We start from the raw sequence: 25,688 nt of genomic DNA, 5'->3' as shown, positions 1-25,688 counted from the left end.
AGATATGGCGGTACAAAATTTTGTAGGAGATGCGTTCAGAGGAGCCACCTGGGTCGCATTGCACAATGGTGGTGGAGTTGGCTGGTAAGAGCTTATTTACGTTTCTAAAACTGGCCTCTCAATCCTGTTACCGCTGCTGTGTGTGTAGTGGGGAGGAGGGGCAGGAGGGGAATTGCAGAAGAGATGTCTGTATTACTGGAGTGCTACAATATCATGGTCACGGGAAGGATGGGTTTGGAGACAACGGCTGAAAGGATGTACAATAAGGTAAAGTGTGGTGTTGTATGAGGCTTTTGTAATTAATGCCCATATGTCTAGAAAAAGTGTTTTGGACATTGGCCACAGTTTGGAGAACTTCATTTGCCAAACAAGGACAGTCTGCCTTGGTCTTTCTGAACAGATCCAGCTTCCAAAGTTGCCTTCACACATCCACGGCCAGAGTGTTAGTGGATGGATTATGTTTAGGTTTCCCCTTAAGCTGTATTTAAATCTGTGACCTTAGGACCCCAATATAAACGCCCATGTGCTAAAGTGCCACGAGGGGTTATTGATACAAAGCAGCCCAGGTGTCAGCAAACCCCCCCGTCTTCTTTCTCCCCTTGCTCGTGCCTGGAAGGGTAAAATACCACAGCCAAGCAAGGACTGGATTAAACGCCTCCTTCACGTAAGATGCACAACTAAAAGCAATGCCTAAAATGAGATGCAGGATGAAAGAAATGTCATGTATGGAGAGGGAAAACGATCTCCTTCCTATGCCACTCCGGACTGGCAGAGGTGTAGGGAAAAGGAGAGCCTGGCCACACTGCAGTCTTCCGTTCTGGTTTGTCCTTTCCAGCACAGTCCAGCAAAGTCTCTCCCATTTGCAGTCCTATCCTCATTTTGTGGTGTCGCCAGTCAAAAGGGGCACAACCCTCTATTAAATACTGTAGTGAATCCTCCCACTTCTCCATTCCATCCAGCTCTGGAATATGCCAACAACCGCAAGCCAAAGAACTTGTAGCGATGTTATCCTCAGAGACACATGATGATACTTAATTATTACTCATCTGGATGAACTGGATCTAGAAAATATCCCTCAAGTCAGATGGAGAATTCCCTCTCCTGTACTTTAACTCCTTTGATTTCAGTGAAGTAACTACTGAATAGAAGGTATGTAAGAGCAAAATCAAACAGTGGGATAAAAAAAAGCTTTTTGAGGGCTTAGACGCATGGAGTGAAAATCTGACTTTACTGATTTCAGCGATAACAACCACCATGGCCAGGATTTTATTCACAAATTCCGTAATTCTGAATGGAAAATACATACAAAAAATATCTGCTTACTCTGGACATCTGGCTCCAGAGCTAGCAGCAGACTACATCTGTCCGAATGGCCTCATCTGAGTTTAACACCTTAAAATATCTGCTTATGAAATACAAGCAAAGAAAATCACTTTCTAATACCTGTTGTGCAAAACATTTGGAATATTTTTATGGTAATTATAATTATTACAATTAGTAAAATAATTGCTTCTGCCATGGATGTGCTGTGCATTGATGATGCTTAATTCAAAGGATACAAAAGATCATATTCCCTGTCTCTCTGGCCTCTGTAAGGCCAATCCCTCCTGCTCATTTCTGTCTCTCTGAGCAATTCAAAGAGAGATTGACTGAATGGTGAGACTGCCCTTCCTTCTGGAAGACTGGCACTGACCACGCTGCAATTTCGGTTGTATTGTTTTAGTTGTTTCTTAAGTGGAGTTACATCATTAGAAAGCAGCTCTTCCCCAAGGCAGAGCAGAGATGTTGTCATTTATGGAATGGGTCAGAAAATTAGCATGTGGCTATTCTCTGAAATCAAAATATCAATGGAAAAACAGGGTTTGGTTATCCTTTTTTGACAGTTCCTATGGCTGCTTAGTGACTTGTCATTGTGGCACCGTATCTGCTCACCTTGTTCTCGGGAGCAGCCGTAGCCCTCTGTGATTGAATTACTGTGCTTCAGTGAAGAATGCAGAGCCTGAAAATTAGGCCTGTCTCTGCACAAGCCTTAATCAGCCACCATGCTGGGACTCCGACGTGGTCACAATGTCGTGTCATTAGATGCTGTGGTCTGGAGAGCCCCCGAAAGCCATGGCACAGCAGGTGGTTCTGCTCCACTTAACTACTTGTGGCACCACCCTGGCTAGTTAACGCATGCACCCCTTGCCTTCTAAAGAGAGGAATAATTTAAAGCTGGTAAAAGAAGCAAAACCAACCCCCAACCATAACAAATCACTGTCTTTGCCTGGAAGAGACAGATGCCTTTAGGTTTTAGGACCCTGTTTTTCTTTTTCTCTGGAGAGCTAAAAGTCCATCTGACTTTGCCATAAAGAAATCTCCATGTGCCTGACAAAATCTTCTTGTCATCAGCTGATTTGGAAATGTGAAATTGGACGCGGAAGCTCATATATTTATATTTATAAACAAATACGCATGTGATTAGAGAGAAATCAAGTTGTCATTGGCAAGTTTCTCTTCAGGGAGTTCAGAAATGGCAACTGCGCTGTGTTCAGCTGCCAGCCCTCCCTGCAGAGGCTGGGCTTGCCTGGAACTGCTGGCACATCTGCCGTGTCTTCCCACAAGACTACAGAAGTGCCTTTTACCTGTTATCATTTTCCTGTGCTATAGCCTTGTGGGACAAACAGAAAAAGCGGGATTAATATTTATTTAGCTGGAATCTGCATCACATGTGCTGTTTGAGAGACTTAAGATTAACATAGTCTTGACTATAATTAGAGCAAATGAATGTTATTCATTCTTGCTGCCTGTTTATTTGCAGGAGAATGTATATTAGCACAGAGCCTGAGTAACCTGTAGTAACAAAAAGGCAGAAGCAATTTAAGAATCAAACTGCACTGTTGATAGTGTGACATCTTGATTGTGAGAGAGGCCTTATTTTCTTTGATCAGCTTAGGAGGAGACATCTGGAAATTATAGGAGGTAGCTTAGGTCAAAATGCCACATGTTTCTTTAATTACCTGAAAATGTGACTCAATGCTAATGAAGGCAGAGAGTTCCCCTTTGAAAGTGAGAGGTTTTGCTAGAAAATCCATGCTAACAAACATTGGCATTTAATTTATGAGTGATTTTTAGACAGTAGGACAGATTCTGATGCGTGATTCTGATTTACACTGGAGTAACTCCATGGAAATCAATGAAGAGGCTCTGAATTTATGGACTGCAAGCGAGATCAGACACTCACTGTTCATGCCTCAGCTTCAAAGGATGCTCTTTGGGATTCTGTGCACAGAGGGGATCTCTGCTCCTGAAAAAATATCATCTTCCCATGCGGAATACCTTTATAAAGCACTGGTCCAGAGGTCTGATTTTCTTATTATCTGATATTGCCAATAGGCTGTCTCGAGGTGTGCTCACACGGTGATCCCAATTACATCGCAATGGCATCACTGACATTCTACGAGTACTCTAGCTTGGTACTCTGGCAGTAGAGGATAGTGTTCATTTGGTCTCTGTACACAGAAGCAGCAGAGGATGGTGCGGTAACTGGCCCTTGTCTTGGTATAATTACATTTGTGATGTTGTCATCCAGCCTGGTCCCCTCTTTTGGAGAAAACAGTAACAATATGAGCTATTCAAAAAGTAGAATTTGCAAGAAATGCAGATGTTTGGATGTTTATTTTCATCCTAAAGTGAGACGAAGAGCAGAACTAAAGAAAGATTTCACACAGTAAAAAGATCCTGGGAGTAAAATTCCAGGTTGAAAAGCATTGACAGTGTCAATCAAAAAGAAACATTTTATTTTGAAGAGTCAGAGCTTGCAACATTCCAACATCTCAATTGAAAACATGATTTTGCTTCAAATGTTCCTGTTAAAGATGAGAAACTGATTCATTCACTGACATTCTGCTCTGAGAACTGTCAGTTTCAAGAAAACTGTGCCTTCCAATAGAAAATGTATTTGTAATAATGATAAACCCAATAACGGTGAAGTGGAGGGAATTCACAGAATGGCACCGTGATGGCGAGATCTGCAGCTCTAAGTTCCTTGCTCAGCTACGCGATAGGGCCCTACTTAGCACACAAGTAACGTATACAACTAGTGAAAGGGAATTGACATCACATAAGTAACAATATTACACTGAAAACAGGAAAATGGGAGTTCCAGTTTCAGGAAGTAGATCCCAGGTCTGTGAGGCTCCAATGTAGCCTCATTTCTCCATTTCCTGAGAAGCTCAAGTTACTGCTGGAAAATACATAGTAAGAAATGATTCCTTCCTGGACAAGAAGACACCTAACTCCTGTCTGGTTCAGGGATATGTCTGATGTTATTCTATGTAAATTTTGTAAACTTATTCATCATACTAGCTATAAATCACAGAGGACAAAATCCTGCCTCCAGGGTTCTCCATTAGTAGCCTCTCACACCATGTGGTGTTGTGTGATATGCCCCGTCCCTCAGGTATTGCTGATGCTGAGTTATAATGCCAGAACTCTCATAGATTTACAGCAACAGATCATTATCCAACTGCATTCACCGCTATTCACCATATGCAGTGAAACAAGAACTTGCGCAGGCCAGACTCTGAAGTCAGACAAGATGTTTTGCTCTACGTGTTTTCCCTGTCCTTTTAAAACCAGACTGGTATTTCTCCCAAGTATAATCTGTTCGTTTTAACATATTTCTGTTCTTCTTCTGCCAGTATGTCTGCTTCCCGAGAAGCTGGCACCGATGTCTTTAAACAGCTATGGATCTCATACAAAATGAATGACTGTTTTTGAAATGATCGAGGCAGATGTGCATTAAGTGGTGGTTAACGCTTTTTTAATAAAATACTTATGCTCTCTCATTTGTCCTGAGAGAATATAAATAGATCCATCTGTCTGCTTCAATAAGTACACAGTCCTCCTCGTGATCCTGTCTATATGGCAGGCTCTAGTGTAGCAAACGTGAGCAGCTTAACCTTTAAAAATACCCTGAGAGAGGTAACTCTGCAGCCCATCAGCAGCACTAACCTTTCTTTGCTTGTTTCTAGCGCCAGTACAGCATGCAGTCTGCAGGGGCTGCAGCACAAGCTTAATTTTTGCCACTCCTGCTTGGAGCAGTTACTGACTGCTAGCTGGGCATTACAAGAAATGTGCAGTAGGTTTGCTGCAGGTCAGAAAACTAGGCCTTTGCCCTCCTAGATTCCCTTTTTTTCCCCCCTTTTTTTTCTTTTTGTGAGTATAAAAGGTCACTGATAGAGTTTCTTATTCAGCACCGTTTCTAGGTTCTTATCCTTCTTCTTGCAGTGCAACCGAACAAATTAACTCCTGTGAATTTTGTAGGATTGGTTTGAATTATTTTGATTTAATCCTCTCACATTTATATTTTTCAGGGGTGAAGTGATGAATGGGGGATTTGGCCTGGTTTTGGATGGGTCCACGGAGGCTGAAGAACGGGCTAAGATGATGCTCAGCTGGGATGTTTCCAATGGAGTAAGCAAAACTCATTATACATGTTCACTTTAGTATCTTCCTGCCCCTGGGACTATGTTTATTTAGGTACTCAGGTTCCAGTGCTCTTTTTGATTTTAACTGAATGGGAGTATAAGCACTCAGGCAGGATTTTTTGGGATCTGTCTTTTTGTATCCCGGGAATAATCCTAATGGGCTGAGAGACTCATTGTGTTCACTGCTGTGAATATGGGTGGTTATGAGCCTGATTCCACTAAAGCCAACAAGTTGTTTTGTTTGGTTGTTTGGTGTTTTTTTTTTCTCCAACTTCAAAGGACTTTAAGTCAATAAAAAAGGCTAAATAATTTTTGGGTAAGGAACTCACCGTAAAGTGTCAGAACTACCCCTTCTGACTTTACAATATATTGGAGCCCAATAGTTTCCACATATATCAGTGTGCGTTTTGTTATTTTTTTTAAGCAGAAAGGCAAGAATGCTTATGATAATTTTGTTAGGCATGTTGACATTGTTGTTTGCCTACGTAATACAATCGACAACTATATGAATTTTAGTTTTGTCTATTCCTAACTTCGAGCTCTAGGCATCTTGAAAGGTTCGTCATTTAACTGCCAGCTCATCCAGCCCTTGCTACCATTAGAGCTTTTGCATTCCATTAGCGTCCAGATAGATCCTGTTCAGGACTAGATTTAAGACTAGGATCCCATCTTTGAAGTGGCAGAGAGGTTTTGATTCAATACTTGAAGGGAACCTAATCAGCAGGACATAGTAATGTGTAGTCCAATTAAAGGACAAAACCCGTTGCTTTTCAGTCACAAAACCTCACAAGGACCTGATGTATTGAGGGAGCTGCTCGCCAATGCTGACATGATCTGTTGTGTTTTACTTCTCACAAGAATTGCAGAATTCCTTCTTGTTTTAGACCTAAACATTTTTTTTTTCCTCCCCATAAGACCTGGCATGGCAAGGGGTAGGAGAGGAGGAGGAACAATTTGCACGTATTCTCTGTCCTAGACCTGAAACAACACATTAGTAAATTATTAAGGAAGAAGAAGGAAGACAACTATATTAATTTGTAGATTAGAGTAGTGAAGACAAACCCTTAACATGCACTGTGTATCAGAGACAGACTATTAAAAGCCCAATAAATCTTTTGCTGCTCTGAGCAAGCAAGAGACCTGCTCCTCCACATACATGTTGAAAAAGGACAATCTGAGAATGCTACCCATATTATATACAAGACTGAAAGAAACTGGCGTTTACCCTTGAAAATATACTGCCAGGAAAAAACATAGGTTGAGTGTCAGGGAAACTGAGTTGTTAGCTTGAAAGCTCATTTCTAGCTGTTATTGCTCTGGTCCTGGGAACTTGTTAGGCTTACATTAATCATATGCTTAAATATTTTGCTAAATTGGAACCCAAGTATTTTCTTTCTTGAACGCTTTTGAGCCTCAATATTTCAGACACTGATTTGCAATTCATAATAGAGACTTGTAAGGCACTGAATAGAGGGAAGGACTTCTTTTCTTTGTGCCAAATATTACCTTTTTTTCATCTGGGGAATCTTGCTTGTCCACAGATCAAAATGCAGAGCTTTGCGGTTGGAAGAGGTGTTTACCAGTTCCCTGGCTATTCATAGAGTTTCATCCTTATGTACCAGCAGAGAATCTGTCTCTTTGATTTCATAGTTTGAAAATCCATTGGGTGACGTTTTTCTTTTTAAATATTTATCCCAATACAAAAGCATCGATTGCTTAAATGATACTGTTACCTAAAGCAAGTGCTAGTTTTACAGAGCTGGGATGGAGTGCACAATTATTTTTAGTGAGAGAATTTTGTAAAGTTTATAAGGTACCTAGCTCTACCAATATGATCTGTCCAATGTGATGCTTCTGCATGAAAATGTACCAAGTCTATGCAAATACTACTCATAAAAATGAAGCAGGTATTACAAAAATGACCGCCAAAATCAGTCAGGAAAGTAGAAAGTGGCAGAGGGTTGAAAGATTTATTTTCATGAAATTGGGTGCCAGTGTTTGCGCAAATATTGTGTAAGATGGATGTGGCAAGAGAAATGCGGAATTTTTACACCCATTGATTTTCTGGTCTGACAGGTCGCCAGACGCTGCTGGTCGGGCAACGACTACGCTTATGAAACGATCTGCCAAGCAATGAAGGAGAACGCCACGCTGAAGGTGACTCTCCCTCACAAGGTGGTGGACGAGAACATCTTGGAGCAAGTCCTGAAATGTTAATGGTATTCCTAGTGCGATGTCGTCCTTGCAGATACATTTGATGTTGCTTTCTTGATATCCTATTTTGCTCTCTGGCCAAATGATAAAAGCCTTGCAAATGTCTCTTCCATGTGAGTTCTTTTTTCCCCCCCTTTAACTTGTTAATGGCACAAACCCATATCTGTCTGTGACAGGTCCACTGATGTCAGGAACAGTCTTTTCACTAACATGTTTGGAACAGTGTTTGCAATAAGAAACTACTCCTTGTAAGGAAAGGAACTGGAATTTTGTCCCTGAAAATTAAATGGAAAAAAAATTAATATATTCACTTATTCCTTATAATTCATAAATTAAGGAGACTCTTAGGTCTGGTTGATCAAATACGGTCTTCATTCTAATTCAGAGGCCGCTGCTGTCAGCGAAGAGCCATGAAATCCAGTAGCCAAACATGTGAGTGTGTAAACAAACGTATTGCTCAGCTGGTGGAGGATGTGCTGATATCACATGTGCTAGGCTCAAGCTTTTCTATATTGCCATAAAAGCGACAGATACGCTGTAACTGGTTAAGAGCAGATAGCCTGCATGTGTTTTTCCCTGAAATTTTCATCCAAGATTTTCTCCATGGGCAGGAATAAAATGCAGTGCATGTAAGTGGGTGGAAAAGCCTGAGGGCAGTAAGTACTTAGCCCAATTCCAAACGTTTTACAGCAAGGCCAGGAAAATATGGAACAACTCATGATAAATTAATGTGAGCCAAATTCTGGATCGGTCTGAGATGGTGCCATTCAGCTGAATCTGATGTTGTGTGTGCTTTGCTGCCTCACAATGATGAGTTTGTTCTTCTGTAGAAGCCCATTGCACTTGAGCAGCTTCTAAATGGATGTAAACCTCCAGAAAAGCTACATCCTTAGTGCTGCTGCTGCTTTTCAATGAAAAAACATGGGCTACTCACCCCTTTGGATGTGAGTGGTGCAATTAATAAAGCACTATAACAAAATGATCGTGTAGACTTTCCTTGTGAAATAAGACACAGCTGATGTGAAACAAACTGAAGTTCCAAAGACAGGACAGTGTGGGCTTCCTGCACGCAGAAGATGATTGTAAAGTAAAATAGAGATAGAAAGGTCTTTTTGGTCTCCCTCCTTCTTCCTGGGAAGAGTTAGGAAGGCACACAACCCAGTGTGCCTAAATGCAACTGAAAGAAACCTTGTATTTTGCATCTGAACCTACTCTTGTGTTAAGAGTAACTCATTAAAGTATTTTGTTCTAATCAGCTGTGACACTGAACCAAAAGCTGAGGCTTCCTTTGAACCCCCTACCCACATACGTATTGACAGATACACACGTGTGTATATTTACAGAAACAGATTTTACATCCACATCTTTATATGTGCGTGTACAAAAATAATTCTTCTTAGCTGTCACATCTCGTGCTAAGCATGGCCCTTGCATGTGGGCCTCATTCAGACATCAGCAATCCCTGCCCCGGTGCACACGTGCTACTGGGCTTGACCTGGCCGGTCACTCAGTCTCCTCGGCACGGTGTCCACTACCCCTTGGAAGGGAAAGGGGTTACACAGGTAAACATGTGTTGGGGGCTGCAGGTGAGGTGTGATGAGCTGCGGTCCTCAGCACTGTGGGGTCTCGAGAAACCATACAACCGTTAGACCCTGTGGTACTTGCCCAGTGAGCACACTCTGCAACTCTGTATTGCCTCTGGTGCCAAGTAAAGGAAACCATTTCTTTCGAATCACAAATCAGTTCTTTACTCTGTTCACGTACTGTACATGCCTCCAGATGAATAGCGAGAGCCTGGCATCTGCTTGTAACTGAGCCTTCTGTGAAGTGCGATCTGCAGTTGATCGGAATCACTTTATATTATGGAAAAAACGCCCGCATTGCCAAGTTACACGATTGAGATGTGAGTAGTTGTCAGCCAGATTTGACAGCTCTTGCTTTGACATATGTTATGCATTACCGATTATTAACCACACTGCACTGGGTCCAAAGTTAGTATCTTGGTATTGTACAAAACAACTCCAGTCTTCGTAGCCCAAAAGCACCAGGGTACTGTTTTGTTGTGAGGAACAACAAGAAGATACACTGGCTTTTCTGTCCTATGGAATGTAGAGCTGCTCCATAGATTCATCTTAATTCCAAGTTGAAAATCCACCAAAGACAAAATGTTGAAGCAGTATTTATTAACTATTTGCCTTTACATTTTTTTAGTACTGCAGTACCTGCCAGTGTGCTCAACCTTTACAGCCCAGACAAAAAAGGAACTTTGTTTTCATCCTTACAACTTTACTGAGCAGAAGGCAGAACCTTGCAAGTACACCTGTGTTGAATGCCACTCGTGTCCCTGGGAGTTTATAACTCCGTACTACTTGTAGAGAGCCACAGAACCAGAATTTATGAGCACAATTCAAGAGATACTAGTTGAAGTTCTGATTATAAGGATTATAATTTTGTCTATAAAGTTTATAATATTGTCTATTAACTAGGTAGCATGAGTAAGGCAAAATGGGTTACAGAAAAGCAGTGAACTGATGAGCAGCCGGTCATATTCATAAACAACTCACTGTTGTTTATTCTAATTATGAAGCATATAGTTGCATTTAATGTATACATTTAAGTCTACTTTGGTCTTTCAACTGCATATCTCAAGCACTTAACAAATGCGAACTGAGGTTTATAATACCTTTGTGAGGGCACAGGGGAACAGTAGCCCGTTATTGCCTGGGATGAAATAGCAGGTGGTTTCCAGCACCGGTGTGAAGATTCCCTTTCTGAGCTCTGCTGAGCCTCATTTCATCTGTTCTCTATTCGTTTGCAAAGAAGCTCGAACTGTGAACGTGCTATTGTTCTGTGGGGATGCTGATGTCGTTTATAGGTAGCTGACCTCACTGCTGGACAAACCCAATACAGGGAGAGCAGTCTTCAAGCCATACATCTGTAGGCATCGCATCAGATCCAGGCAGTGGATACAGAGGTAGTGAATTTCTGTAGTAAAATCTCCAGCTTGTCACAGGCTGAAGCATCCTTCCTATGAATCCTAGTACCTCAATGCCTTCCTCAAAATGCACTTGTCCCAAAAAGCTTGTTCCTGATTGCAGATAGAGGCAAGAGCTTGGTGACAAAGGATAATTCATGCAGGATACTCATATGTCTGTAACTACAGTGGTTTTTAAAGGTATAAAGCTTGTGACATGAGAGACTGTTAGCTCTCCTGGTTAGGGACTTGTTGAATCTCTCCAGGCTGTTGGAAACATAAGGGATTTGTGGCTTGGTTTTGGTTTTTTTTATTATTTTTTTTCCTTTTCTCCTTCAGGTTTGACATCCTCCAATCAGGGATGCACCTATGTCTTAAGCAATAAGCTGCCGGGCAGACCTTTCTTTCCCTAGGAACATAAAGGAAGGTACTGCAAAGACCTCCACAGAGAGATCAGGATGGCTAGGGGCAGCCAAGAACAGGAATGACCCACATCCAGTGACAGTCCGCAGCGGGGTGAGGGGGATTTCAGGGGAGGCTGAGCTCAAGCACCCAGAGACTTCAGACAGGTGGCTGTGAAGTTGCACAGTGGAGCTCTGGGTGTATCTACAGCTCTACGGCAAGGAGTACCAGCTTCCCTGGAGCTGAGGGTGCCTGCCCAGCAGTTTCCCATCCTTGCTGTTGCAGAGGTGGTGCTACATTGCTCAGCGGAAAGGAGAAACAATTTGCCCAGTGGAAGGATCACAGCACCATCTGCTGGGACTGCTCGTCAGTTCCACACCAGGAGGGAACTGGTGTCATTTCCATATCAAATACGGGACAATTTTCCCTTTTCCTGAAGTATGGGAGAGCCAGGAGGCAGGTGAACATTCTCCCAAAGAAAGCGTTGGCTGAGAATGAAAAAATGAAAAAGCTTTGATGCATTAGTTGACTAGGTAGGATTTTATTTTTTTTTTTTGCATCGGCTCAACTGACTTCAGTAACAGTATGGCTTTTTAGAGCCTCTTTCCTACCCTCAGTCTCTTTTTGTCTGTGTTTATCCTTTTTCCCCTCCCTCCTCTGCAGCCTGCACCCCTCTGTGCAGCACTCCTCATCGCCCCCTCTCACTCGGGTCCACACCCTCTGCGAGTCGGGCTGTCTCGGGTGATGCAGTGGCACGGCCACGCTTTGAACAGAAAACCTGGATCGCTCAAGGCTGGTTCAAAACGCTGTTTTTTGTATTTCCACTGAAGGTGCACAGGATATTTTAGTAAAAGTATTTACCTCTTGCAACTCTCCAAATGTGGCTGTGAGCTTAGAATTGCTCTGCTCTGGCACAGCTTCTTCCTGGCTATTAACAGGAATAGATAGATACAGGAATAATCATAGCATCACAGAATGGCTGGAGTTGGAAGGGACCCTAAAGATCATCTCGTTCCACCCCCTGCCCTGGGCAGGGACACCTCCCACCAGCCCGGGCTGCTCCAAGCCCCGTCCAGCCTGGCCTTGAACCCCTCCAGGGATGGGGCAGCCACAGCTGCTCTGGGCAACCTGGGCCAGGGGCTCACCACCCTCAGAGTGAAAAATTTCTTCCTGATATCCAATCTAAATCTCCCCTCTTTCACTTTAAAGCTGTTACCCCTTGTCCTATAGCTACAGTCCCTGATCCAGAGTCCCTCCCCAGCTTTCCTGGAGCCCCTTTGAGTACCGGAAGGCCACAATAAGGTCTCCCCGGAGCCTTCTCTTTTCCAGGCTGAACAATCCTACTCTCTCAGCCTGTATTTACAGCAGAGCTGCTCCAGCCCTCGGATCATCTTCGTGGCCTCTCTGGACCAGCTCCAACAGGTCCATGTCCCTCTTGTGCAGAGGACTCCACAGCTGGATGCGGCACTCCAGCTGGGGTCTCGCTCGTGCGGAGATCTCGTATAATCCCTGAATACTGAAATAATTCCAACTACGCCACTTCGACTGTAGAGGGGAATTAAAGGTACAAGCCGCCGTGCAGCGGCTCTCTAGTGTGCGACAACCGCGGGGGCACCCGTCCCGCGGGGGAGAGGAGCCCGAGTGACCCCGGGCCGGCCCCAGCCCCGCTCCGCCCCGTCCTACATTCCGCGCTCCGGGTTTCCCCAGCGCCTCCCGTGCCGCACCCGCTCCGTACCGCCGCGCTCCGTGTTTCCCCGCTTGCCCGCGCCGGCCCCGCCCCGCGGCTCCGGTTTCAGCCGCTGCTACAGGGACCCCCAAGATGGAAACGCAGGGGCTGCCCGCCGCGGAGGCGGCCCGGGCCAGGCCCGGCGCCCAACATGGCGGCCCCGCCGCGCCGCCCGCCGCCCCGCGCCGCCCGCCGCCGCCGCCCGACTGGGAGCCGGCGGCCGCCGCCGCCTCCACCTCCTCCGCCGCCAGCACCACCGCGTCGGGCCTCTACGTGAGCTTCCCGGTGCTGCTGGTGGAGGAGAAGCCGGAGCCCGGCGCCAGCCCGGCGCCCAGCCCTTGCGCGCCGCCGGCCGGGCCCGCGCCCGACAACGACGGGCTCCTACTCGTCTTCAACGTGGTGCGCGGCGCGGCCGAGGCCGGTCCGGGCGGTGGCGAAGCGGCGCGCGCCCAGCCCGGCCCGCCGGCCGCCGAGCCGCCGGAGGAGGCCCCCGGCTCGGCCCCGCCGCCGCCTCCTCCTCCCCCGCCGCCGCCACCGCTGCCCCCCGCCGGCGGCGATGGCGGGGCGGAGGACGGCTCCTTCTCGGGGACCATCACCATCAACAACCAGAGCCTGGTGGTGCGCATCGAGAACGGCGTCCTGACGCTGGGGCCCGGCGCCGAGCAGGCCGCGGGCTCCGCGCCGCCGCCGCCCGCCCCTCCGCCGCCGCCGCCCCCCGCCGCCAGCCCCGCCGAGCCGCCGGGCGGGCCGCGGCCGCGCTCGCCGCCGGCCTTCCCCTGCCCGGAGCCGCGCTGCGGCGAGGCTTTTCCCCGAAAGCAGCAGTTGCGGCTGCACCGCCTCTCAGCGCACGGCGGCGGGGAGGACGGCCGGGGGGCGGCGGGGGTCGGCGGCGCGGCCCTTCAGCTGCCCGGTACCGGGCTGCGCCTGGTCGTTCGCCACGGCCTACAAGCTGCGGCGGCACCTGCACTCGCACGACAAGCTGCGGCCCTTCGCCTGCCCGGCGCCGGGCTGCTCCAAGCGCTTCACCACCGTCTACAACCTGCGGGCCCACAGCCGCGCCCACGAGCAGGAGGCGGCGCACAAGTGCGAGGCCTGCGGGCAGCGCTTCCCCAGCGCCGCCCGCCTCGCCGCCCACCGCCGCCGCAGCCACCTGGAGCCCGAGCGGCCCTACCGCTGCGACTTCCCCGGTAAGCCGCCGCCGGGGCTTGGTTCCCCTCCCTCCCCTTTCCGAGGTGAGGGTAGGATCGCTGCGGCTCAGCTCGCCTTTCCTCCCAGCTACCCCTTCCGTCCCCCCCCGGGTCACCCTCAGGGTCTTGAGGAAGGTCCCCCGGCTCCACGCCACCTCGGTTATAAAGAGGGAAAGTTTGGCAGCTGCAGGATGCTGAGCCTTCGCTTACACGTGGCTTTGTGCTGGCGTGGGGAAATGCCTTAAGTCACAGCACAAATCTTCAGCGGTGTGCCTTAAACCGGGCTGTCCGTGTTTTGATTGCCCACCTTGTCTAAATAATTGTAATCCCTGGGAGTGATGTAGTTTAGGATTGTGCTGTTTGGTTTTCCTGTGTGCCAGGATGTAATATCCTGGAAAAAGGATCACGAAAGTCCCATACTACAAGTTGGGAGGGAGAAAAGGATCCAGATTTCCTGATTCAGATTTGTATCAAACTGATGTGCTGTTTCCCTTCTGTCCCCAGGCTGTGAAAGAACATTTATCACAGTGAGTGCATTATTCTCCCATAACCGAGCCCACTTCAGAGAGCAAGAGCAGTTCTCCTGTTCGTTCCCTGGCTGTAACAAGCAGTATGACAAAGCCTGCCGGCTGAAAATCCACATGAGGAGTCACACAGGTATTCATGAGTATGACTTGTAGATGGAGAAGTACACAGAAGATAATATGTGGAGAGTGGGCTTCAGTTTGATGGAAAAACTGGAAGTCATGAAGGGAGAAAGAGTGACATGAATTAGTTGGTGTCAGTGAAAATGTTTGATTCTTGGCCTTCTGGGGTGGGAGTCTGCTCAATGAGCTTGCCAAATGTGAAGTGGCTATGGATGCGCGAGCTGTGGCTTTTAGCATGTGAGCTCTGTTCAGAAAAGTTATCCCAGCTCTGTTCCCAAGTTTGTAGGCATTGAAAACATTGGGTAAATAATAATCTTGGTCAAAACAAATGGCTAAAAAACTCTCAGAATGTGTGGAATATATGTACCAAGGTTTGGAACAGCAAGAAGATAAATTTCAACTCAAGCAAGCACTCCTGACTTGCAAGGACCACTGCTAAGCTGAAATCCCGTCTTTTAATGTTTGAAAGTTAGTTGCGTGTACTCTCTACTGTCCTCCATTTTCCTGGTTTCATGGCTTTACAGTGTGGGTTTTGTTTTTGTTTGTTTTTTTTAAAGTATCACTTTTGTTAAGTGAAAGTTCATAGATGTGATGGAAACCGACGTCGCATACTTCACTGTATTGTATTCCACTGGCCATGGAAACAGGAAAAAAACATTTCAGTTGTGTTCCTGTTTTGAATAATGCTGTTATTGGTTAATGAATACTTCACTTTCAAGATAGCTCAGAGTAATACGAGATGGATTGATAATTATCCGCTCCCTCATACATAGTTAAAGATGCAATGGCCTTGGGTTAAAGAAGGCTCAGATTGTACCAGAGGGAAGGGACACTGCAGTACTCTGCGGTAGATTGCAGGAGAGGGTTGTTGAGTCGTTTTGTCTTAAATTAATTCAATTTAAGCAGCTTTTCAGGTTTTTTAGTAGCAGTGTGTATTTCTGTATTAGATTATTAATGTAATCTTTCTTTGCTTAAGGTGAAAGGCCTTTTATCTGTGACTTTGAAGGTTGTGGCTGGTCTTTCACCAGTATGTCCAAGCTGCTGAGACATAAAAGGTAGCCTTTTCTGATTATACTGTCCTAAGTCGCTTGCTGTTTGTTTGTTTGTTTTTCTTCCAGTACTTCAGCAGCAGTGGATTTAATCACTGCTAACAGCAATTTCCTTCCCTTGTAGGAAACACGAAGATGACAGGAGGTTTATGTGCCCAGTAGAAGGCTGTGGGAAGTCATTCACAAGGGCAGAACACTTGAAAGGACACAGTATAACTCACCTTGGTACAAAGCCGTTTGAGTGTCCCGTAGAAGGTATTGTTCCACTCTTGTATGTGTTAACTGGGTATTAGTGTGTATATGGCCTGAAGATTGTGTGCCTTTTCCCCAAATGCAAGCTTTTTCACTTGATTCATCAGCACTCTTAGCACTACCTCCATTACTTCAGCAGGAGTCCAGGAACAAAGATTTTGGGTCTGATCTGGAATATTCTGCTTCATAAAGTAAAGCAGATCTGGTTGGTGATTGTTTCCTCTTTTAATGGTTTTTGCCAGCAGTCGTCATGAAGAGCTTACATTTAAGATGCCGTAGCAGGGAAAGGTTGTGCATTACACTGAATGATATAAGAGTTTCTTGTTGTCAGAAATAGGTTGTTGAATTTCTTCAAACAGGTGGTTGGCTTTCTGCTAATTCCTTTGAAGGTGTGCACAGGCACTGCAAAATGGCAGATAGAGTTCTGCAGAGCTACTCTGATTTGTTTTGTTAAGATGCTAAATATGAACATCAAATTGAAGTTAGATGAAACTTTAAAGCCTTGTGTACGTTCTTGCAGGTTGTTGTGCAAAATTTTCAGCACGAAGTAGTCTGTACATTCACTCCAAAAAACATCTTCAGGATGTGGACTCATTAAAGACTCGTTGCCCTGTGTCCAGTTGTAATAAATTGTTCACTTCCAAACACAGCATGAAGACGCATATGGTCAAACAGCATAACTTCAGCCCAGGTAACGTATTTGTTCCAAGCTATAGGAGAGTCTAATGGAAAACCTAAATGTTTTATTAAGGAAAATGTGTATTTACTGATGTTGAAATCCGAGCCCTATTGATATGAATGGCAGAATCTTCACTGAGATTGGAGTTGCTTGTTCCCCCCTAAAAGTTTCAGTGGGACCTGTAACTGAGTATTGGAAAGTGAGACTTGAGCTTGACCTGTGTGAAATTGTGAGAAATTGCAGCTTTTTTGGATGAAATAGAGCTTGTCTTTCTCCGTGCCATTTGTAAAATACGAGTGAGGAGTAAAAGCACTTCTTTTTGCACTTCTTGTTCCACTCCTTCACAACCTAACTTAGTCTGGACTGCCTTAGCATTATCTTTTGGCAAGTGCTTTTGTAACTGAAATCTCTCAGTAAAGGAGTGAACTTATTTCAGTAAGCTTCTTTCCTTAAATCTGCTTTCAGGGAAGTTGGGAAGTTTTAGCAGGCTGAGAATCTAGAGTTTTAAGCTTCCTCCCTTGATCATTTGTAATTTTCTTCCCCATTGTCTGATGAAAGGTCTGTCTTATAACTAAACTCTTCTCTTCCAGATCTCCTAACTCAGCTTGAAGCAACCAGCTCCCTGACACCCAGCAGTGAACTCACTAGTCCGGGACAGAGCGATCTCAGCAGCATAGACCTCGTATCCCTGTTCTCCAACGTGTCTAGTAACAATTCTGGAATTGGAACAGACATGGCGCTAGTGAACTCTGGAATTGTCACTATCGATGTTGCTTCGGTGGGCTCAACACTCGGAGGAAACCTCCCTGTCAGTAACAATTCTTTAAGCCAGGCAGTCGATCCCTTGATCCTGGTGGCTAGCAGCGATATGCCGCAGAGCCTGGACAGCTCTCTCTTGCTGGGAACCGGTGCGACAGTTCTACAGCAAAGCACTTTAAATTTGGATGATGTACAGACTGTCAATGCAGAAGCATTGGGCTCACTAGCATCTCTGTCGGTGAGGAATTCCAGTCAAGAGGTGCACGGTTTGACGTCCAGCAATAATTTAACAATCGACACAGCCACTTTGACTCCTTCGAGTAGCCTCAGCGGTACCGCGGTGCCTGAGTTACTAACACCAACTAAAGTGGAACGGAATTTGCTTCCTAGCTCGGACGTTGTTGGTCAACAAGAGGGCAGCAAAGTTGTGACGCAGTTTGTCTTCTCCAACCCTCCAGGGAGCTACAGTGCACAGAAAGAAATGGATCTTGGCCCAGTGACTGGCAGCTCATTTTTGGTATGCAATAACTGTATTCATTTTACCCCTGTATGACTGAGATGCCCTGACTTTAGGGATATCCATCACTACTTATACCTTATAGGGAGATCTTTCTCTCAGATTTTGCGGATCATGCATTTTGGCTTTTTTTGATGAAGGATGTAGAAGTTTATGTTGAATTCTATGTTGTCAGAAGTAGATTCGGTGTGGTGATAAGTTCTTTTAAGAAATACTGGAATTCCTGGTGGGGAGAGTTAAGTGAGAACCTTTCAAGATAAGTGATTAACAAATAAGAGGCCATCTGTCTGAGGGTGAAATGGAATTTACAAGAATATGCAAGAATAGGTGGTATGTTTTGTGCATTTTGTTCCAGGGAGAGATTCGGGCTGGGAGAGTGACTGAAACATTTTCATCTCAGTCCTCGTTCCCATTTTAAGTATTCTTCCCTTTCTGCTTTACTATGGTACTGCAGACTTAACTGTTTATTTACATTACAAAGTAAATGTTTACCCTGTTAAAATCTAAACACTTAGGAATGTGGAGCCAGCTTCCTCCTGTTGAACTCCAGACAAGTACGTACAGGGAATTTATTGAAACTTTAAACAGAAGAGCATGGGAAACTAGAAATCAATGTTTGTGGTGTAAAAGATAAGTGCAACAGCGAACTCATTAGTCTGTGCTGATTGTCTTTTAATTTTTTTTTAATAGGAGAGCAGTGGGTCTGCCAGAACAGACTACAGAGCCATTCAGCTAGCCAAGAAAAGAAAACAAAAAGGGAATGGGAGCAGCACAGGTGAGAAGCCATTAATGTTACGTTTAATGAATACAATTATTTATGGGTTTTGGCAGTAAAATAGCAGCAGGTATCTGAGCACATTCTTAAATATCCCATCCGGTTTATTGCTAGTTAAAATAATTGTGCGTGTGGTGTACCATCTGTTACTCAGGATAATCACGTTCTGTGCAATACCAAATTCATGGTAAGTTTACAAAGAAATCGGCACCATATGTTTCATGATTATTAACAAGACACTACCCCTTCATGTCTTCATCTGCTTTTTATTTTCTTATTAAAAAAAAAGAAAATCAAGATCACTTTGCTTTCCATTGTTTATGCTTTTGGTCTTACCTGGTGGGTTCTCTTTTACTCAGTACAGACAATGAAAACATCAGCTGGATTTGCTTCTGTGTTTCACTTAGTAACAGTGTATATGCAGTGTTCATGGATTTATTTCTTAATTATGTAGAAAATTCACACCCCTCTCTCAGATTTTAGCCATGTGGAGAGTTCTTGTGCAGGGTGAGGTTTAGGTCATGATTTCAGATGTATCTGCTTTCTCTTAAACTGTAGTTCGACTCATAGCTGTCTGATGTGAATTATACACCATTACTTTGTCAGATCAAACGTGGTCTGTGGCTCACTAGACCTGTATGAGCTCAGGCATTTGAGTTGTGTCTACCCTTGGGGCTGGGGTAGAATATCATACATATCTATATAGTTTAGTTTTTCCGAGCTGTCTCTTAATACCTTCCATCTCTGAAAATCAGGGTCGTAATTTTTAAGGCGAGTTAAGAGACTAGTTCTGAATTGAGCACTGGCATGTTTCTGTAGTTGTAAAAGGCATACCTGCGTAAATTCTGTCTGGCTCAGCAAATCACACAGAAGGATAAGTGCTTTATGAAGCTAGTTCTAAGTGTGCTTGTATTATCAAACATGTGCCTGTATCATCAAACTTGTCTTTTGGACATCTGTTTGAAAAGATGATTTCACTTAGTCTGCATGTCTCCTAAAATGACCTGAGAAAATTCCTGTTTCTGTTCCTACTCAAGACTCCCAGTAGTCCACTTTTCACCAGGTGTTGCCTTAGTGCTACTATGTGCTTCTCAAAGTGGTCTAAAAAGTCTTGTATTTCTAATTGCTTTACCTAGGTTGAATGAACACTGTAGAAGGAAGTTCAGTGTTTAAAAAGATGTTACCCAAGCCTTTCATTTACTATGAATTTAAAAAACAAATAAAAAAAACCCCACAAACAAACCAAAACCAACCTGAAACAGCTGACAGGATTGTATCTTTACGTTTATTTTGATTAAGTTTTTGGTTTTCAGTTTGTGATACAAGCAGCTAGTTCATTTTGTTTTAAACTGAAAAATGCTTAAGGTTCTGATAGTTGTACTTCTGTGGCCTGTTCTACCTAATAGTCCTTGAAATCTTTCTGGAAATAGATGAGCTTCACTATGCTCTTTCTATGGTTTGGAAAAATTATGTACATGACTTCTCAGGAAGTGAGTTGCAAAATTAAAAATAGAAAATGCAATTCTACTTCCTAATTCCTTTCTATAACTCCACAAATATGCTGATATTTCTGTGCTGACATGGAGGTGAGCCCTAAGCTTAGCAGTTTGTGATGTGGTTTTGATGGCGTTGAGATGCTCAGTCAGCAGTTGGAGTTCATCAGCTGATTGCCGCCTGGCCTTTTAGCAGTTATCAGGTAGTGCTTAATTATATTGCGCCGTTCCAGGCGTTTGCTGCATAATGTAAATAACTGCAGAAAATTGAAAAATACTAATGGGAAACTTTGGCAAATTGCTTCTGACCATCTAAATATAAACATTTCTCTCTTCTAGGGGCATCTGGCTCTGGTCAGAGGAAAAGCAAGGGCGGTAAAGTAAGCCCTACCAACTTTTCATCATCCAATCCTGGCAGTCGACTGGGTGGCAACATAGTTCTGCCAAACGGAGGTCTGACAATAAGGGACCCTGCCACTGGAGCCCAGTATGTGCAAATTCAGCTTCTTCAGGTAAGAGCTGAGGAGGAAAAACATGCTCATCTTCTCTGTTACCCAAACTGGCACATTTATGGAAGAATCTGACTGACTATCTGTGAACTTGGGTACTGCTGCCCCTAGATGAGATCTTGAAATCTGCAGTATGTACTGTGGCCATGAGGGCATTTGCCCACAGGAAGCACTTTGTGGGAAGTTTGTGTGAAACTGGCTTTATAGAGGTCTAGAAATGCCTGAAAACAGAGCTGGTTCAATCATACAACTGCTGGGGTCCCAAACGGATGCATTGTGGAAATGGGCAAGATGTTTATATTTGGTTCAGTACTAGTATTCACTCCAGCCTTGAACATACAGGCACTGAAACTGGAGGGAACATCCTGTAAACTTAATAGGCTGAATGCACTTGCTGCAGGCAACACTGTGATGGAACCAAGACTTTTAGCAAACTTCCATTTTGCACGTGAGAGTTGTGATCCTTCCAGGGCTTAAGATTTTCACAGTTTGGACAGGCAGTTATGAGCAGCAAAACAGATGCCACATTCCTGTTCCAGAGTATGGGGTAATTGTTCTTCCAAAAGGAAAGGATTAGTAGCATGCATTACTTAGGGTTTGCACGGGAGTATCTTTTTCCTCCAGTCTTTTTCTTCGTTGACACCCCCCCACCCAATTCTTACATTACTCCACTTCTCTCTCATTTACAAGGTAAACGAGACTGGCACACAGACATTCCCACAAAATAAAGTTTTAGCCTAAACTTCTGGTTCTCTGAACTGTTGAAATAAAGTTGAAGATTTTTTTTTTTCCTAAAAATACCTAGCCATCCATGTGGACTGATCAGTGGAGCGTGGCGGGTAATAAGTTTTTGTCCAGGTGTATATCTGTATAGTATCCAGAGAGAGGGTAAGTTTGTTCCACTTTGTTCCTAAGAACATACAGTATGGAGGAAGCAATAGGCAGAGTTCTCCCTCTGTCTAGTTTTCTGGTGGGTGCAAATGTTTGTAACCTTTATGTTAACTATCAGCTTCACACAACACGATGAAAATTGTCACGTATTTCTGAGTGTTGCATTTGTTGGAAGATGAACCATTCTTTCCTTCCTTCCTTTTCAGATCTTGCCAGTCTTTGGAGTTGATGATGATAGGATAATAGGTTGAATACTGAGCTAGGTTCAGATTGAAGTGGCAGTTCTCTTTCGCGTATCTTTCTGGATCTAGGCCTTACTAGGAAGGTGCAGTAGCTTTATCAGATTTTTTAAGGTTGTGAGGCAGAGTGAAATTTGCCGTGTTGTGCTGAGATGCTTGGGGGGGGTTCTTGTAATCTCATCATGTTTCTGCATTCACAGGATGATTCCCCGGGAGAGGGAGACTTGCCCTTTCCACTGAGCTCTCAGTCCTCCTCGTCACATTCTCAGCTCACAGTGGATTTACCTGTTCACATACTTCAGGTACAGCATGTCAGAGCCATTGAAAGTGAAGAAAGTTTACTGTGAATGCTGGTGTTCTGCCTAATGAAAATAGCTTGTTTTCCATTGGGAGGTTAATTTAACTTAGAAGAAGTAGTCAGCGGAGAGCTGCAGCGGAGCGCTGCAAGATTTGTCTTGTGTACGTTACCAACCTTTGACATGTCATAGGTGGTTGTTTTTCTTCATCAGTTACTGAGTAATGAAAACTAAATTGTTGCTCATTTATTTCTGAAGTGTCTCATCCTTGTTTTCCTGATCCCATCCTGCGGATATTAAGTGGTCAAGAAAGAGGATCAGAATTGATCTGTAACAGGCTACAGGAAGGGTGGGAAGTAAAATCTTGACCCTAGATTTCAGAGCGGTATCTGCATGGGGACGGCAGTTAGATTAGAATGCCTGCTTGCTTTCATTTCACTACTTGCCCATGTTAACTAGTGAGTGTCGGTGGTGTTTGAATGCAGAAAGCTTCATATAACTTCCTGCGTAAATGTTTTGTTATCTGCTGTTCCGGTATACTGCATGTTAGCGAGCAGGAGCAGCTGAGAACCGAGGAGCAATGAATGATTAGCATGTATATAAATCACATTAATCACATTTGCTACTTGACCATGTGGGGCTTTGGTTTTGACAAAGTCTGCAGTGCACTTATTACCAAGCGTGCTTCTCCTGGATAGAAAATAAAGCCTTTGTATTTCAGAGGAGCACTTTACTATGATAAACCTAGAAGTACTAGGATCGTTGACCATGGTAGAGACTTAATAGAGGAAAAGCAAATAGTCCGTTAGTAATGCTCATCTGAAGTGTTCCAAAGAGAAACTGGAGCAGCACTGTTTGAGTGCGTCCTCGACGTAGGAAAGCTTTGGGTTTCCTCTAAACCATTCGAAGCATTTCTCTGCTCTTGGGTAAATGCCAAGGTAAATCTTACTGACAAGCGTTAAAAGCATCTAGAGGTGAAAGCACTGAACTCTTCATGCTCTCTGTTTGCTTCAACAGGAGCCACACAATTCCGCTGAAGATGATGCAGGTTCTGATAACTCTCAGTTCACTGGAAGCACAATAAACTTACAGGATCTGGAATGACCGTTATTAAGAACAGCTACTTGAAAACAAATTGGGCAATCATGTCTTGACAGAATGAGATAACTGTGGGTCTTTTTCCAAGGAAAATACGAAAATGAGGAGTACTGGATTATGGTTGCACTCTTTGCAATTTGCTAAGGACAGTTGCAGCTGCAAGATTTTCTTAAAAAATGTAAATCCCACTTGATGTGCCTGTGTAAGATACCCTGTCTGCCTTGTGGTGGGAGAGGCTGAGGCGGACTGCTGTACAGTGTTGTTTCAGGGAGAAGTACTGTATTAAACTTCAAACTGAGGTAATATTTACTGTTTTCACAGGAAAGCAAGTATTCTACAGCTAACAAGTACAGATTTATAATCCTGCCTACGTCAGTTAAAACTCTTCTTCCGTTGGTCTCCTGCTGGAGCCAGTGGCGTTGAGGAATTGAGCTAAAATTTGCAAGTGTTTTTCACACACAAAAATATAATTGTTTCGGCCCCTGTGTTTTGGCAGAAAACTGGAACAAAGTGTCACAGGTAACAAAACTAATGTCCTATGCCATGAAAATGAGATGCTCTAAAATCTTTGTTTTAGAAAGCTAGATTCTAAATGTTAACTTAGCTGTGAATCAGTTTGTAGCTCATGTTGAGTTTCTCCCTTTCCTTGCTCCTGCATCCCAAATATTTTGCTGAATTCTTCCAGCAAAACTTGAAAAAGAAAACTGCAATAGAACTGTGCTCACTGTAAGTGATTAGCTGAGAGTCCAACAGCATCTGAGAGAGGTTCGTTTTATCTTTGTGTTCCCTTTTTTTGGGAGGAATGTTGACTGTCATGTAAATTTAAGCACCTTGATTTTTATCTCATCTATAAACTGCTGCCAAGTTACCTGTAAACTGGCCGCTATCTTTTTATTTTGGTGTTGGGGTTTTTTTTCCCCACGATTGAACACTGTTAACACTTGTTCTTTATTGCTATCCCAGACTGTCACATGCACCGGCTGGTTTACAGAATATGCAGTTGTCAGAGTATTCTATGAGAGGAAAAGAATCGTTACCTAGGAAGATTTGCCCCACTGAAAAACTGCAGTTTCTCTTGGGGGCCGGGGGAGAGGTTGTATGTACTGTACTTACCTGGATTGCAGACAACTAAATAAGTATAGGGTTGTATAGGAAAAAAAAAAAAAACACCTTTGGTTATGTTTTAAGGTAGTAATTTAAATGTTTCTTATGGTGATGTACTGAATGCCTATAAAATTAAGTATAGGAGTTTGATAAAAGGGTGTATGTACTGTTTTTTATTCTCAATGAGGTGTGTGTGTATGCACGTATGTGTAATTTTTTTACAAAATAAGATATGTCATGCAGAAGAACGTTGTGATCTTTCTAATCTTGCACATATTTATTTATTTTACAGTTATACTGATGTTGAATTCACACGAGGTCATTCAGAAATGCTTTTACTTCCTGTGCCTTTTGAACTATGTATGTGTCCAGATAAACGCTTTTTTCGTTGAAGACTTGGGGAGGAAAAAAAGAGTATACAGGTTACATTCAACTTCAGATCCGGATTTGTAGGCAGTATTCTATCCTCTGGTTGAACCAGTTTTATTTTTCTATCTTTAGCTTAACTGAGCATTGAGGTCTCTCTGTTCCTCTCATCCTGAGTTTACAGCTTATGTCCAGGGAATCTCTTAACCCTCTCAGGTTGGGTTTCCAAACCAAACTAATTGGTAGATGAGATCTTCTACCTGGTAGCTGTGACTGCGGCGTGGAGTCCACTCCTAAGAGGTAAAAAAGGTTGAGTAGGAATCATGTGAAGGGGGACGCCTGGGTCTTGCGCTAGTGGTCACCATGTTCTTCCTGGAAGCTGAGATACCTTGAGCTCCCGATGCCTGCATTATTCTGTTCTCAAGGACCATACCAGTTCTTCATCTGTTAAAATGGCCAAGGAACACTCCATCTTTTTATGGGACTTGCAACCGAATCTTTCTACTTCTGAAAATGTACCTCACTCAGCTTTGTAAGTGAATGTAAAGTGCTAACCTCATGGGGCCGAAAATTGGATCACTTGGCTTGAACTCCATTGCTGGCAATGGATACCTGAAGAACTGCTGGTGCAAAAGGGTTAATAAAGCTTTTTTTTACGGTCAGTTTGTCACTGGGTATTGTTCTTTGTAAGGATGCATCTGACATAAAGCTAATTGTTAGCATCTTGATCTATGCAAAGCTTGTGTTTTTCCTTTGATTCTTCTCCACAGTAGTGGGGCAAAGTCTCTAATGAAACCCATCCTTTGGATTAAAGCATAACCTTTGTTTTTTTATAGTCCTGCAACAGATTTGTGATTATAACAAATGTCTGGCAGGTGCCTGGCTTAGTCCTGCCATAACAAAGATTGTTACCCAGGACTGCGATAAATCTCACTCATCGGGATTGTAGGGATAGTGCTATTTGTGTCAAAAACTGAATGAGAAAAGCATTGCTAGCAGGAGCCTGAGAAGCAAAAGGAGAGAATTTTAATTTCTTTTCT

The 25,688-nt window shown here is 44.0% G+C and overlaps 2 protein-coding genes across 2 annotated transcripts in view; both read left to right on the top strand.

Annotated features, from left to right (window-relative positions):
* Positions 1-7,789, top strand: part of UROC1 (urocanate hydratase 1) — a 45,090-nt gene extending 37,301 nt beyond the window's left edge. Inside the window, exons 18-20 of the mRNA XM_054215912.1 lie at positions 3-84; positions 5,358-5,457; positions 7,548-7,789. Coding sequence (XP_054071887.1) covers positions 3-84; positions 5,358-5,457; positions 7,548-7,688 — 323 coding nt within the window. The 3' untranslated portion in view covers positions 7,689-7,789. The remainder of the gene's footprint in view (positions 1-2; positions 85-5,357; positions 5,458-7,547) is intronic.
* Positions 7,790-12,865: 5,076 nt separating this feature from the next.
* On the top strand, positions 12,866-25,310 carry ZXDC (ZXD family zinc finger C). The gene is given in 11 exon segments (XM_054215911.1): positions 12,866-13,669; positions 13,671-13,974; positions 14,479-14,631; positions 15,598-15,676; positions 15,795-15,925; positions 16,443-16,613; positions 17,192-17,877; positions 18,568-18,652; positions 20,485-20,657; positions 21,985-22,086; positions 23,098-25,310. Coding segments are annotated over 11 exon segments (2,760 nt in total). The 5' UTR covers positions 12,866-12,880; the 3' UTR covers positions 23,185-25,310.
* The last annotated feature ends 378 nt before the right edge of the window (positions 25,311-25,688 follow it).

The sequence above is a fragment of the Rissa tridactyla genome, chromosome 10, assembly GCF_028500815.1.
Source record: "Rissa tridactyla isolate bRisTri1 chromosome 10, bRisTri1.patW.cur.20221130, whole genome shotgun sequence".
NCBI classification, from domain to species: domain Eukaryota; kingdom Metazoa; phylum Chordata; class Aves; order Charadriiformes; family Laridae; genus Rissa; species Rissa tridactyla.
This window is presented reverse-complemented; position numbering and strand designations above follow the sequence as displayed.